Genomic DNA, 16,766 nt, shown 5'->3' on the forward strand with positions numbered 1-16,766 from the left:
CGTGAAGGTCCCGGGGTAGAACAGGCCTTCAGCAACCCATACTTGTCTTACATGGCGACTATGCATGTCGCAGGGGGCGACTAATGGGATCAGGTGGTCAGGCTCGCTAACTTGGTTGCCACATGTCATCGGTTCCCAATTGCGCAGATCGATGCTCATGCTGTTGATCACTGGATTGTCTGGTCCAGCCTCGATTATTTACAGACCGCCGCCATATAGCTGGAATATTGCTGAGTGCGGCATAAAACTAAACTCACTCACTCACCCCATAATGTATTCATTATCGTCGGTCACCAAACGCACTAGTATACTACTGACTGATGTGTTCCTAACAGTTCATAGTGAATTATGTAACTGTCTTGATTTCCTGCTCAAGAAACCAGCACTAGACACAGTTACCGTCACGAGAACGCCCCAGAAACCAGCACTAGACTCAGTTGCCGTCACGAGAACGCCCCAGGAACCAGCACAAAACACCATGTTACCTAGTATGGTGATCTCATACATAACGATTCTGAAGATAGTCACAGTGTGTATTATTATGTGTAGTGATGGATATCTTGTCATTTGCATACCAGCTACGTGTATATAAGCCTGTGACTTTCTGACGTTATGTGTTCCTGCTGATTTCATTACGACAGACGTAAAGGTAAGTAAATAACTTCTGTCAGTTCTGTTACTACATCATCACGGTAGTGGACGCCAGACAGAGTGTGTGTGTGTGTGTGTGTGTGTGTGTGTGTGTGTGTGTGTGTGTGTGTGTGTGTGTGTGTGTGTGTGTGTGTGTGTGTGTGTGTGTGTGTGTGTGTGTGTGTGTGTGTGTGTGTGTGTGTGTGTGTGTGTGTGTGTGTGTGTGTGTGTGTGTGTGTGTTGGAACTCGAGAGTAGTGTGACGAACACCCAGTTTGGCCACCAGTCTATCGCTGCACCTGACTGAAAATGTATTTTCAAAAGTTACTGTGGATACTCATCAAAAATGTAGGGGAACCTTTTAGTTTGCATAGGAAGCTCTAAGAAACTTTTCAAAGGAAAACGTCTTATAAACGCACAACCATTTTCCTTCACCACCACCCCTAGGACTAAACATAATGCATGGGGAGCCCGTGCACAATACAGTAGGGTGTCACATGCATAGGGTGTCATTCTTGATTTTGATGTTTTTCAAGGTGACCGATAAATCACTGTAAACCATTAATTCTGACAACCATCTTTCATCACCTAATTGTTAGTCTTTGTTTCTAGCCGGTTTTGTACACGTCATACATAAATCATCTTTCAAAAGCGAATACAAACAACCATGATCACGAGGAAGTGCAAGTTGTGATGCCCTCTAAAATATTCACTGTCATATAAACATTGGCTGACACCGATATATGTCCCTCCCAAATCTTTCAATCGTAAAGTGAGTGAGTGAGTTGATATTTAACGTCACACCGGCAGTATTTCAGCCATATTGTCACGAGAACCGTTGATATTATACATAACAGTGAATGGTACAAACGTAAAGTGAAAATGGCGTTTAAAGAACATAGTATACCAATGCCTTATTGTTGTTCACATTAAGGAAAAGTCGCAAAGTCTACACGAAGATAGAAATGCGCATCCTGCATCTCTCCTGCATATGGAATCCGAGAAGGGACATTGTTGCGTTGACGCATTGTCGCCCTCTCAAAAACAAGCAAAATGAGGCAAAAATTAACCAAAGCGCGAGAATGCGACAACGCGCCATTTCGCCCATTTGTCGCATCGTCGCGATGTTGCGTGTGGCGGTTTGAAGAACACTTTCTCTGTTCCGTCAAAGTGCGACACGCGACATACCGACAATTTTCAACGTCACATATGTAGCGATGTCGCATTGTCGCCCTGTCTAAGATGTGTAAAGAAAAAAACCAAATCATTTACTAAAAAACGACACGCGACAATGCGACACATTGAAATGCCGCATTGTCGCGTTGTCGCACTTTTCGATTACCGGTGCGCATGCCTAGAGAGTCTTCTATGGTATTTTTGCTACTTCCAATGGTTTTTAAAATGAAGTAGTGCTCGAAATGGCAGTTGGGCTGCTTTTCTTGAACTTAATGCAAACCTTCATTTTTGGTTTGAAAATTATTTTATATATAAAATTAATGTATTTAGCCAATGAAGTGTGTGTTTAACAGCAAAACGAATTATTAGCGCAACTATTCATTGTAATTACGGTACACTATGCCCTTGTCATTCAAGGCGGGGCAATTTGCTGTGCAGAGATAGTCTCTTAGTCACACCAGATAACTATTATCATAAGTTCGAATCCCAGCACCAGACACATTAACCACTTTGGACATTTCGATGACAGGTTGTGTTGACAGGTTGTGAAAAACTAAAATATTGTTAAAATTCAAGCCACATCGGCAGAAACATCAGGTGATGTCCTCGAATGGGTCACTTTGTTCCATAATGTGGCTCCCGACAGTTTCATGGTACAGTCCTGTCCGACGCTGATGAATTTGTCTGAGATCTGCCTCTGTTCAGCCAGCAGTGGATGGATACCAGGTAGAGTGAGATATCACTTAACCACCCGACACCTCAAAGACAGTTTAGGTCGGCTTTGAACGTGATAATGGGAAACCGCCTTACAAATGGACTGTTATCATTGTGATATACTATCCCAAGAAATAAACGCATATACGAGAAATCTGTTGCGAAAAAATGTCAAACATGTATAACTCGTCCATAAACAGACTTTAGTGCATAGCGAAGACGTGGAGCGCGATGATGACGACGTAGCACGACCCTGACGTCGGGCTTTCTGGCTCTCAAACGAATTTCTTTTAACCTGTTCCGTACACTATGATCTGACATCCTCTAAAGCCCAAGTGCCCTGGCTGTTGTGCTCTCACCCGTGGGAGTACGATCACGCAACTGTAGCACCAGGATGTACCGATCTTGAGCTGCAGTGGTAACTCGAGGTCTGCCAGCACGGGGCCGGTGATTTCTTATAGCTGTTCGGCTGCAACGAGCTGCAAGTCATTATATCTTGCTCAGACTAACATTCAGACGCCTGGCCACAGAAGACTGGTAATCTCCTGCATGCACTCTTTCAATGACGATATTCCGTGTCGAGTCAAGACGTAGTGATTTGACTTTGAAAAGCCTTCAAAACGAATGCCAATTTCGGAAAGTAATCTTGATTTTTATTGCCAGTCAGTAAATTGTTACATATTTTGACGATTGTGTGAACAAGACAGGTAATTACTACAGTTGTAAAAATACAAATAGCCTATGCGTCTCTTTTGCAGGGATGGTTTATTAGAAACGATTAAATGGCTTGGTAGTGTTGCGTACCCTTGAAGTGCCAGAAAGCAACTCTCCCTCCCTCACCTCTTCCTACTCTGCAAAGTTCAACTCCATTCCACACCACACCTCTCCTCTCCCCTCGTCCCGCTTCTCTCCCCTAGCGCTCCGTTCTTCTCCTCTCCTCCCTAGCCCACTCCTCTCTATTTCGCTCCACTCCACTCCTCACTCCGCCGCCTCTCCACTCTCTCAAGATTTAGGAAGCTTCGCAAATTAGCAAGGTATTTCATTACAATAATGAGTTGGGATGTCTGTTTTTAGTTCTGTTGCAATCCTGTCTTATTAACCCTGCACATGAGACGATTCACAATATATCTCATACTTTCTGATATGGATACTATATCCAGCGATACTCATGTACTTGTATCGTTTCAAACATGCACCTACTCAATCATAATATTCTTCAGCAAAATGGACAGTCTGAGCACGTCATTCCATTAACCACGCACTCTTAACCCACACACTACACGGCAACATGGACGTTCATTTATCATAGTTCGATTCACGGGTATCTCAGCTCTTAAAATGCATATAAAAATAATCATATTTGTGATAGTTTTTGGATTCCGCCGTAACTAATAAAACGCGACACGTGACACGTGACACGCGACAATGCGACAACACGACATTTCATCAAAAGGTCGCGTTGTCGCATTGTCGCATTGTCGGATTGTCGTGCGTCGCGTTTTAGTTAATATCTTATAATACAGGCTGCAGTCAATATTTTAACAAAGCGCGACACGCGACAATGCGACGATGCGACATTTCATCAAACATTTTTTCGTAACAGCGGAATGTAAAAAAACAAACTATCACAAGCATGATTATTTTTCGATATTTTCAAAGAGTTCAGATACCCAGGGATCGAAATCAGAACAATAGTAAATGAACGTACATCTATCCGTGAAGTCCAGAGTGGCTCAAAGTCGTTGCTTTATGGAATGGTAGTATTCAGGCTGCCCATTTTGCTGCAAATTATTATGATATAGCAACCGTTTGAAACGATGCAAGTACACGTGTATCGCTGGATATAGTATCCGTATGAGAAATGTATGAGGTATATTGTGAATCAGGCTATGTGCAGGATTAATAGAATAGGATTCACACAGAAATGAAAACGGGCATCACAATACATCACAATTACATTATACCTTGCTATTTACTAATAAACCTTGGGTGAGTGGAGTTGAGCGGCGGAAGAGTGAGAGGAGTGGAGCGGAATGGAGTGGAGTGAGGGAGGGAAAACTGGTTTCTGCCTCTACACGTGTAAGCAACTCTACCAAGTGATGGCATTGTTTCTAATATCCTACGGCTAACAGTCCATTTGTAAGGCGTTCATGTTTGAAATTTTTCGCAACAGATTTCTCGTCTATGCGTTTATTTCTTGGGATAGTATATCACAATGATAACAGTCCATTTGTAAGGCGGTTTCCCATTATCACGTTCAAAGCCGACCTAAACTGTCTTTGAGGTGCCGGATGGTTAAGTGATGTCTCATTCTACTGGGTATCCATCCACTGCTGGGCGAACAGAGGCAGATCTCAGACAAATTCATCAGCGTCGGACAGGACTGTACCATGAAACTGTCGGGAGCCACATTATGGAACATAGTGACCCATTCGAGGACACATGATGTTGATGAATTTTAACAATATTTTAGTTTTTCACGACCTGTGATCACAACCTGTCATCGAAATGTCCAAAGTGATTCATGTGTCTGGTGCTGGGATTCGAACTTATGGTTATAGTTGTCTGGTGTGACTAAGAGAATAACTCTGCACGTGAAATTGTCCCGCCTTGAATGACAAGGGCATAGTGTACCGTGATTACAATGAATAGTTGCGCTAATAATTCGTTTTGCTGCTAGAGCACACTTGAATGGCTAACTACATTTACAATATGTAAAACAAGCTCAAGAAAAGCAGCCCAGCTGCCATTTCGGGCACTACTTCATTTTAAAAAACATTGGAGGTAACGAAAGACCAGTGAAGTCTGAAATAGAGTTTAACATTTTCTGCGCATGCTTAGATTAATTGACTTTCTACACATGCGCACCGGTAACAGAAAAGGGCGACAATGCTAAGTATATTTTGTCGCATTGTCGCGTGTCGCGTTTTCGTCAATTTGTTAAATGCAAATTATGGTCAATATTTTAATAAAGCGCGATGATGAAATGTCGCGTTGTCGCGTTGTCGCATGTCCCGTTTGAGTGAATTCTTACATATCTTAGATAGGGCGACAATGCGACAACGCGACATATTTTGACGTTGAAAATTGTCGCTATGTCGCATGTCGCACTTTAGAGGAACAGAGAAAATGTTATTCGAACCGCGACACGCAACATCGGGACAATGCATTGTCGCATTTTCGCGCTTTGCTTAATTCTTGCTTGTTTTTGAGAGGGCGACAACGCGACAATGTCCCTTCTCGGATTCCATACCTGCATTGTATTTGTATCGTTTGTTCCTAACACCTTAGCAAGTGTTGAGTACTCTAGATAACTATCAATAGACAGTACCCTACACTAGATTACCATCACAAGACAGTACCCTACACTAGATTACTATTACAAGACAGTACCCTACACTAGATTACTATTACTAGACAGCACAATACACTGGATTACTATTACTAGATAGACTAGCAGCGCTGCCATGGCATATCAATAGATGCTTCGGGAAATGATGGCTGTCTACACTGCATTTCTCGATCTGTCTGACAGTTTTCATCGAGTTCTCAATGTAATAAGTCACGTTTCAAGAGGCCTTGATTGATCACAGATTCCTTTTTGTGCTACAGATAACGACTTGCAATGATGCTTCTCTTTGTTTGCCTGTTGTACCTCCCACTGTCGGTACTGGGTGATGACAGAGACGCCCACTTGTATAGAGTGAACATCTATATGCCTCCCGAGAAGGGGAGGGACGAGACGGCTGAGATACGTCAAATCAAAGACACTGTGAACGATCTTACTGACATCAAGGTTCTGTTTTCATTTAAGGTCTGTATAATGCTTTGAAGCAAATATTATGCTATAATATTACGCATCATGCTTATGATACATGGTTCTTCTGATAAATACCAAGGACGAGGCAATCCCTATCACTTCTGATTAGCCAGCCGTGTAAATGGTTGTGTATATTGAATCTAATCAGGCATACACTGGAATGTCTACCCTTACATAGAAAAGGAAAGGAAAACGATATTAATATCAAGGAGATAAGCTAAGGGACCCACGAAATCATCATATTCATATTAATCGCTGTTTGTTTCACAGGAGCTCGGAAATCCAAGAATTCTTCTTGGTAAGTCCAATATTTGTCAATACTCTAAGGTAACTGTACATTTTATATGCAAGTGACAACACCATTCGTGTTTGGGTACTTGCCTGCACCTTGATTCTGATGATCACTTTGGGGGGCAGGGACACATGTATTTAAGACACCACGGGCCCACATGCTGAAAGTCATAGGAACAGAATGACATAATTTTCCAGTTTCTGTATTTTTAGGGGACTGTAACCGGTTTGTAGAATCTATCAATATGGCAGTGTAACAAAGTAGATGTTTTCACTAAGTAGGACAAGCGATGCTCAATAAAAGATGAAGAATGAAAGATTGTTGAATAATTCCAAATGCACACATTACAGTTCTCGACGTTGAGAAACCAGGAAGTTGGTCCCAGCTGACGGGTTTCTTATCAAGGAAGGGATACGAGTTCAGCGCAGTGTCCCTCTACCAATGCGGTGACTTCGCCAAGGGGCTCGGTGTCTCCATACCCGACGATATGTGGTCGTCATCATTTGAGGATGAGGATCTACTTATGGACAGGAAGACACTTCTTGTAGGAGGTAAATTGTACCTGAAGCCCAGAGTATCTTCCCCAAAGCATAAGAATGATATCACCTTTTTGTAAATTACACTGGTAAAAAGACAGGTATTAAGAATATCAAATATTATTACTCGCCCGTGGAAGATACTGCAGTCTAATATTTTACGGCAATATTACACTAGTGTAATACCACTTGACGTATGACGTCAAAATGGTTCAAAGTTGTGACGTCACAATGCTAATGTGGCTGTTGCAGTTTTAATACACCTTGCTTGAGTCGCCGAATTGCAGAGAGTCCTCAGACTGTAGGCAATTTCGTTTCTGTCAATTTATGTTAACGAGTAATAAACAGAATACTAAACGACCTTCCGTGAAATACCATATTCATTATGGCTCGTTTCATAATAATGGTATTACACGGAAGGTCGTTTAGTGTTCTCTATGTGTAATAAGCATCACCTCAACATCATGTAAATGACATGCTTTTTGTTGAAAGTATTGGAGAATATTATACGTTTAGTGTAGAATAACCGTGGGATTATACCATGGAACTAGTGAGTGAACAATGCATATGGGCGATTACATTCACCACATCCATCCTCGAATGTCTGCTACACAATGGGTGAATATTCCATGGAGTTATCACTGAAGACCAAGATTTAGACAAAGTGTTTGAGAGATATAAACATTTCAGAGTCAGTTTTCATTTAATCATTGCTTTCTTCAATAGATAAAATTTATTGAAAAGTCTTGACTAATGCCTCTTGTAAATCGATCAAAGTAATGTTCTTTAATTAGTGCCTGATATGGTGATCTTCCTTCAGTCGGTTGTGATATATAGCCCGTATTTTTTATTGTCTCGTCCAAAAAGTGATATTAGTTTTAACTTTCCACATTAGTTTTAATTGTAATTGTGATATTCTAGTTGTTTTACAGTCCTTTGACGACAGGTGTTTATGAAATACATATATTCGATTTCAGCATTAAATGTTCTTGTCACGCTATGGCTGAAATATTGCCGATGTGACGTATTAACTCGCTCACTCTTTAATTAGTGCTGCATTATTAGATTAGCAACCGAGACTGTTCGTGGCTGTGTCCTAATAGAGTTTAAAATATTGTTAAAACATTCTCTTTATGAGAGGGTATGTAAGTTCCAATATGTTCACAGTACATTTTGAGCTACCAATCTGTAATATACCGGCCAAAATAAGTAAGGGATATTGGTATTTTTTGATTGATGTGATATCAGTGTGTCAATGAATAAATAGATCATTATGTCATGTTATGTGTTAGCCTGTTCACTCACTCACTCACTCACTCAATGCTTTCCTCTTAATAAATGAATTATAAACTGAACACAGCAAAATGATTTGCCATATTACCATTTAAGCGATGACAACTAACCTGCATTTTGCACATCAAGCCCATATGTCACACAATCGCAGATTTCAGTCTCTCGTGGTTCCACTATTTACCTGTGTATCATCATTCACAGATCCTTTATCTGGGACATATATGTGTAATTTAGACAGCTCACTCACTCAGTTTAATAGACCAAACACATGCCGTGCGTCATGAAACAAATACAAAAATGTTAACAATCTGATAAGTATAAAGTTTCAGATAACGAGCAATATGGTGCGGTATGTATTCCTCCTTGAAATCGTGTAATGTTAGATGGGCTTTCAATGTGCATGACTGCATCATGGCTGGAGTTACAATTAATTGGATGACACGCTGAAATGCACTTGTAGCGATATCATTAGTATTGCCCTTTACCATTTTACAAACACGTGCTGAACATTTTGATAGGAGACTTCTACTTGTGCATCAAAACATGGAGCCGTTCATATGCACACAGCTATCTCTGCTTATATTTATACCGGCAAAGGGACAGTAATGATATGAGTGGTAACATAACAAATGCACTGTACTTATTATTTCAATTTTTTAAAGACACTGCACTTCTGTGACCACTGAAGCATATGCTGTATCTGTAGTATTGCCTGCAATTTGTTTTGTCAAAGCTTTCCCAGCTTACCAGTTTTTGAGCTATTGCAAACTGTAGTGGACGTGACAATAGCTTACATTATTCTTCCTTTTCTCAGATTTGTCAACTCTTGAGTACAATGAAATGCTGAAGTGGACGTTCGAGAAAGATGTAGCCCTTCGAAAATCAGGCCAGAAACAAACATGTTTCAAAACTCTCGCCGTATTTCCAGTTGAGGTGAGCAGTTTCATTGCAATACATCATAAAAGTTGGTTTGCCTTTGCATGTATTTGTGATGGGTGCCGTCGATAGGACAGAATATGCTTAATCACGACGAGCCTCATAGCAATTCATAAACTGATGTTTGTCAGACATTGTTCATGATTTAAGGATCATTCGTGAGATTTAACCCACACCATATTACACTGACCATCGGAACCTCATCTGATCCCAGTTTTGCAAAATTTCAGCGTTCCGATGAGTTCCAATCGAAATTCACCCAACACCCTTTTCTGGGTCCCCTTTTTTCGGTCCTATAGAGATCCAACTTTGATCGGATTAATCGGATGAAAGATGACCTGCAATGACTTTGGGATCCTGAGAAGATGCATAGAAGGCTACATCGCTATTGGGTTCGATCACGGCTGCAAGCTTATAGATGGAATGAATGAATAGCATTCTTCCATTTCTGAAGAGCGCCAGAATCGTTTGATGAACTACTCCAGAGCCACGCACCAAGAGTAACGAAGGGTGTTACCACCCAGCACAGTTCTCCAGCCTGGTCTCAAGTTGTCCTACACCACAGGGTACCTTGCAGGTCGATTTTGCCGTCTCTCCTCGAACATTTCTGTTCATTCTTGGATTCATCTCCAGGATCTTGTTGCTGTAGTGTCCGATGAAAATCTGCGGACTAAATGTCAGCTGATCCTCTATTTGTAGTCTGATGTTACTGCTTGCCGAACGATGGCAGTGGAGTTAATGAGGGGTTAACCTCGAGTGTCACAATGGACAGCAATCAGACAGTGTTAAATATAATGTTACCCCCTGATGAGAATCGAATTGGTGATGGGTGGCTATCAGGCGCGTCGAGCAGACAACAGATTGCAATAAGATGAGCGTCAGATGATGACTGTTAATCATCCAAACCTTATCAAACTGCCACCAGGCGTCCGATAGTCGCACCACACGAATCTGACACATGTCAGACTGACTTAAAATTTATCCGGCACTGACGTAATTTGCAGCCGGAAATAACGTCCGACAGCAAACTAATTAATATATATAAGTTCAGAGCTTAGTTCCCTTCACGTGGGTAAATGATTCCTCCCTGTATCAATGATACAAGGACTGGTCCAATGGAGATAACGTGTCAACATTTGTCAGATATTAACATCAGTGGACAAACAGGAGGACATCTCAGCAAATTTCAAAGATTATATGTGAAGGTGAGGGCAACCTGGAAGGTGATTTTCACTTAGAGGTAGACGGTGATGTTGAGCTTGTCAAGACGCCCAGTTGGGACGTTCCAGGAGCTATGAACGGAAAGCTGAAAGATGAGCTGGAACGACTCAACAAAAAGACATTATGACTCGGGTCACAGAAGCAATAGGATCAATCTCTGTGATGGTGGTGGTTGCCAAACCAAGTGGAAAAATATGAATGTGTATTGATCCAAAACCATTGAACAAAGCTTTGAAAAAGTGTCATTATCAAATACCTACTATTGATGGCATTCTGACAGAACTATCTAATGCTCGTTTCTTCACTTTGACTGATGCACAAAAAAAACAAAAAACATTTTGACATATGTCCCTGGGCAAGGAAAGCAGTCTACTGACAACCTTCAAGACTTCTTGGGGCAGATGTAGAACATTGACGAAGCCCTTAAAATATCACCCACGCCCAGGAATTTCAGAGAAGGATGGATGAAGCTCTGACGAATCTAGGTTGACTGAAAGCCATACATGATGATCTTATGATCAATGGTATTGGACAGACGGAGGAGGAGGCTGATCACGACCATGATAGAAAAATTACAGCTTTCTTGAACAGATGTCGGGAGAAGAAAATCAAGTTTAGCAAGTCCAAATTCAAGCTGGCGTTACCTGACGTTCAATAACTAGGAAGTTTTTAACAGGTTTTAACAGAGAATGGTCTCAAGATTGATCCATCCAAAGTGGAGGCAGCTGGCAAAAATGCCAGCCCCATCAAACAAACAGGAGTACAAAGTATTCTTGGAATGGTGAACAACCGTCCAAAATTTGCTATGCTCAGATCCAAAAGCAGCTGCTCGCTATTGTGTTCAGAGTTGAATGCTTTGAACTTTACACATACGGGAGGAAAGTACATGTCATCACTGACCACATACCATTAGAAGCAGTGGACAGGAGCTTACACAGTGCCGGGTGATGTTGATGAAACTTCAAAAGTTTGATGCCACAGACATTTACAAGGAAGGTACAGAGGTGTATGCAGCAGACACCCTCAGTCGTGCAAGCCGACCACAGACAGGATCCTCCAACGATGATACTGGCCATGTCGTCTCTATCAGATCCCCGACTGAAAAGACAATGAAGCCATTGACATGAAGCAGTATGTCTCAGTCTCGGACAAGTCATTTGAGAAACTTTCAGATGCTACCCGTGCTGACCATGGTATGAACAGACTGATCCAAAATGGATGGCATGAAACAAGAAATGGTCTTCCGAGGTGTGCCCAAGACTATTTCAATTTCAGAGATGAACTCGCAGTTCAAGATGGCATCATCTTCAAAGGTCAACGTGTTGTCACTGTACCAAGTATCCAACATTTGAATATCAAAAGGACGCATTCAAGTCACACTGAAGTTAACGGGTGCATTCACAAGACAGGAAAACTGGTCTACTGGCCATGCATGGTTAAGGATCTGACCGAATTCATCAGTATGTGTGAGATTTGCAAGACTGAGCAGCAACAGCAAGGTAGCAAACCACTCTCAGCACAGACAATGGAGAAGATGGCATGTGATCTCTTTTAATTTGATAGACGAGACTAACAATGTAACTATATGTCACACATGTAATTCCAGATGTTTTGTCATTGTTTTGTTTTTTTTAATATTTTGTATCACAGACAATGGCCCGCCATTCAGTTCTTATACTTGTTGCCACCTTTGCCCAGTAATACTTACTACATCATGATATGTCTTCACCAAGATGCCCACAATCAAATGGGAATGCAGTCAAGACAATGAAAAGGTTGATGAAGAAATCCAAATCCAAAACTCTGCTGAAATATGAAAACAGTGACACGTTGGTCGAAAACTGCAAACCAGGAAAAGAAAGCAATCTAAGTACTATTACCTCAAGTGGAAATACAGTTTAAGATTATTATGTTTTACAGATTCAGATCGATATGCAGCAGAGAGGGTTCGGGTGATCCTGGCACAGTCAGGCCGGTGAGGCTCATCATCAGCTCAGGGCCCTCGCCCCCTCTACACGCAGCCCAGACAGCGAATGGGACTTCTCCCAGGAAACACTGACTAGTCGAACCCACCAAGAACTTTTCGGAGAATATGGAGGCTCCCCAACACTGCAGCCTTCTGCATTACCCAGATTGTCAGAAGGGCTGTGCTCCCGGTGGAGAACCCGGGCACTCTCCTCATCTGCGCCAAGAGATCAGGAGGTACCAAACCAAGGGCACAGAGAACAATGGGGAGCCTGAAGACAGTGTACTTGGGATGTAAGCGAGACATTTCAAAGGCGAGGTCCGCATATTTATCATGCTTTTCCTGAATGTTGCCAATCACATTGCTGTCAAAAGGGACAGAAAATTCTATGATATAAATAATTTCATTGGCTTTATCAAAAAGGACAAGATCAGGTTTGTTGGCTGGAATTCGTCTCAGGCTGTATATTGGCCTATTCCAGAGAAGTTTGTAGCTGTCATTTTCCAGGACGCCCTGGACATGCTCAGACCTCGGAGTCAAAGCCACAGGCATGGCGGAGACGATAATAAAAGCAGCGAGCCATGCCATCATGTCTTTTAAGATATGCTGTTTGTGCCAAGGAAGGGCATCCACTAACAAGGTGTTGGACAGTTTCTGTAAATTGATTGCAAAGACGACATTTCATATTGATATTTTCTTTAAGAATAACATTCTGGCGATTGCGAGTGGGAAGTGACTGGTCCTGAGCACCAAAAAGGAAACCCTCAGTTTCACATTTAAGACCAGCCGACTTCATCCAGGCGAAGGAGTCGGTTGGATTGCTGTTCTGTTCCACACACTGCATATACACACGATGTAATGGCTTCTCAGACAGCTTCTCCACAAAGGACCGACTCTAGGCAGACTTGGTGAAAGACTTCACCTGGTTTACTCCCATCACTTTACCGTCCAGCAGTACATCGCCATCAACAAAATCAACTTCAAATTTCAAATTGTGTCCAACAACCTTGGCACGTTTAAAGTAGCTGTGGAATTCCTTGCTTTCATCATAAATCTTAACGTGCATCACCAGAGGATCATCTGACAAATAAATATGTGCAAAAGTACACAATAAAATTCTGTCATGAAGAGCTTCCACATTAATCAAACCCCGACCTCCTGAATTGATTGGCATATATAAACGATTAAGAGAGGAACGAGGGTGGTGTGCTCTGTTATCAGACATGATCCTTCTGGTCAGGCGGTCAAGACTCTGGGTGTCTTGTTTTGTCCAATCAACTACTCCAAAGGAATAGGAGAGGACTGGCACAGCAAAAGTATTGGTGGCTTTGACTTTGTTTCGAGCATTTAGCTCTGAACTCCAGATTTTCTTTAAACGAGATTTATACTCGGCCCGAAGTTTATCTTGAATCTGGGCATTCTGGAGCTTGTCTCGAACTTGCATTCCAAGATAGGTGTAGGCCTGATCTTCCACAAGATGTTCAATAACTCCTCCCCCTTGTAACTTGACCGATCCATCATTAGTTACCTTGCCACGTTTCAAATGAAGAGTATTACATTTGTCGAGTCCAAACGCCATGCCTATATCACTAGAGACTGACTCGACAAGGAGAACCTGTTCTTTCAAATTGGTCTCTCCCTTGGCAAGGAGCTCGATGTCATCCATGTAGAGGAGATGAGTAAGAGGTGTTGGATATCTGTGCTGAGGAGGTCCGGGATGATAACCCTCCTCCCTATTGAGCAGAAAACTCAAAGGATTCAGAGACAGACAAAAAAGCAAAGGACTAAAGGAGTCCCCCTGGAAAATCCCCCTTCTAATTGGAATAGATTCCGACGTCTGCACCTGCCCTTGTGAGTACATCTCAAGTTGAGTCGACCAGCAACTCATTAAAGACTTGAGTAAATCAAGTAATCGCTCAGGGAGGTCAATACACTGAAGAGACTTCAGAATCCATTCGTGAGGGACAGAGTCGTATGCCTTTTTGTAGTCTATCCAGCACATGGAGAGGTTGCGGTGATAGGTTTTAGCCTCTTCCAAAATCATTTTCTGTACAAGAAGTTGATCCTTGCACCCCCAACATCCCTTTCCCGCCCCCTTCTGCTCCCTGTACATTATCTCATTGGAAGAGCAGTAAGATGACACGAGGTTTGTCAAACACCCTGTGAATAATTTATATTGGGTATTTAGACATGTGATAGGGCGGAAGTTTTTTGGATCCGTCACGTCTCCTTTTTTGGGAAGGAGTATTGTGCGACCTTTGCAGAACCACGGAGGAACACCACCTGTGTCCACAAGAGAATTGAAACAGTGAAGTAATGGTGTTTGGACACAAGGGAACAGTTTCCAGTACCGGTTTCGAATGCCATCAGGCCCTGGAGCTGTATTAGATTTGGACTTTTTAATGACAGTTTTCAGGCAATCTGGTGAGAGGTAACAGACAAACGACCTAGTTACTTTCTCATGCATTGCATGGTCATAATCACTTACCCATGGTGCTTCCAGGTTACAGTTGCCGGGTACAGACCACAACTGTTTCCAAAACCTTTCATTGGCATCCATGGGAGGCCGCTCATCATGCCCACCATCACCACTTGTTTTAAGTTGCCTATAGAATTGCTTTTCATTATTCCTAAACATTTTATTTTGCTTGATGAATTTGTTTCTCTTTTCCCATTTTTTTCTTTCTTTCTGTCCAAACTTTTATTTTTGCCTTAAGGGAATCGACAATTTGGAGAAGTACCTTTTCTTTTGTTGTCTTGTACTGTAATTTTAATTTTCTCCAAATTGCCTTTTGTCGTTTAGACATGGGATTCCCTAATGATCGTAATTTGAGGCACAGCTCTATCCAGGAAATATATTTTCTAGTTTCTGTTAATTTCACTTGAAACCGGTTTTTTCTTGGTTTGTCGTTCTTAGTAGTAGAAGATTTTTCTTTGGAAACTGTGTGAAGTTCCTCCAACGTTCGCGCGGCAGCATAGACGCAGGAATTTATTTCATGTAATGAACAGTCCACAGAAAGTTTTAGAGAGATAATTTCATTTAGTAAATCAATTTCTGTTTTGGGAAAAGACACGTTTAGTTGTTTAATTGGCCTCCGTTTCTCTAAAGGTAAATCACAAATTTCCTCATAAATAGAAGTAAACAAAATGTACACAGGATTTTCGGTAAGGTCTGCAACTGAAGATGAGGAAGAGTGAGGGTCCAAAATTTCGGGGCCAATTGGTTCTTTCTCGGAAGAGTTTCCACCTATTAGTTAGACTCTGACGTTATTCGGACGTGTCAGAACGTCACAAGCGTTGTATTAAAAGTAATATTAGTCTAACAGTTGGATCTGTCTATTAATTACTGAGATAAAAGTTTGTTGGACAGTCTTAAAGAGCCTTCGGTGTTAATATTTAAGAGGAGGGATGTACCATGTGAAATTTATTGCTCCAGTGTCAGTGATACCACGACTGTTTCAATAGAGATAACCCAGTGTTTTGTGGGGTGTTTTGCAACCGATGTTTAAAACGTAATATGTTATTAGTTTGACCATATAATCAGATATTGTTACTTCCTCGGGCAGACATGTAATCAACATTCAGTTGTAATACTTTTAACAAAGAACCTTAAGAGATAGTTCTGACAATTTCTTCCTGCTCAGTTTGGCCTTTGATGAATTTTCTGAGACAACAAAATGGAGCAGGCACGTAAAATATATCATATTTTATAGAGCAAAAGTGGAAAGACGATCTTTGAGTATTTGGTAAGTTGTGAGTTCGTATTGTGTCATCATTTTGTAAGTTACGCTTGGAGAGATGTGTCGGTATATATAGATGGTTGCTATTGTCAAATTTATGTTTTCCATGCATTAGTCACGAATACTTCTGCATATTTTCAGCTGATGTACTTCGGGCCAGTTAGCCAACATGTCATGGACGAAATGGAAGAATATTTACGTGGACCTAGGAGATTCCAGAATGAAGTAACGCGAATCCAAAACCTTGATCATTACACATAAGTGTGCCAAAATGAAGGCAAATGTACAATCAAACAAATCAAATGAATACTGTCTCTATTTGACAGCAACCAAATACATGTTCTTTCATTGAATAAATGCAGTCATTTTATTTGCCACTTGTTACGGTTAATTAATAAGAAATCCCCTTTGAACCAGCAAACCATAACAATGACAAGACTAAC

At 41.4% G+C, this 16,766-nt stretch overlaps 1 protein-coding gene across 1 annotated transcript; it reads left to right on the forward strand.

The window, feature by feature from the left end:
• The first annotated feature begins 436 nt into the window (after positions 1–436).
• LOC137256293 (uncharacterized) lies at positions 437–16,693 on the forward strand. The gene is made up of 6 exons (XM_067794039.1): positions 437–649; positions 6,132–6,333; positions 6,610–6,637; positions 6,982–7,182; positions 9,275–9,393; positions 16,465–16,693. The coding sequence occupies exons 2-6, from the start codon at positions 6,145–6,147 to the stop codon at positions 16,582–16,584; spliced, it is 657 nt and encodes a 218-aa protein (XP_067650140.1). The 5' UTR covers positions 437–649; positions 6,132–6,144; the 3' UTR covers positions 16,585–16,693.
• The last annotated feature ends 73 nt before the right edge of the window (positions 16,694–16,766 follow it).

The sequence above is a fragment of the Haliotis asinina genome, chromosome 11, assembly GCF_037392515.1.
Source record: "Haliotis asinina isolate JCU_RB_2024 chromosome 11, JCU_Hal_asi_v2, whole genome shotgun sequence".
In the NCBI taxonomy this organism is placed as follows: domain Eukaryota; kingdom Metazoa; phylum Mollusca; class Gastropoda; order Lepetellida; family Haliotidae; genus Haliotis; species Haliotis asinina.

Excerpts from the sequence above, each read along its gene's own strand:
- LOC137256293 (XM_067794039.1), top strand. The coding sequence starts at position 6,145 with ATGATGCTTCTCTTTGTTTGCCTGTTGTACCTCCCACTGTCGGTACTG. Across the intron at positions 6,638-6,981 it reads AAATCCAAGAATTCTTCTTG|TTCTCGACGTTGAGAAACCA; the intron begins GTAAGTCCAATA and ends CACACATTACAG. Across the intron at positions 7,183-9,274 it reads GAAGACACTTCTTGTAGGAG|ATTTGTCAACTCTTGAGTAC; the intron begins GTAAATTGTACC and ends TCCTTTTCTCAG.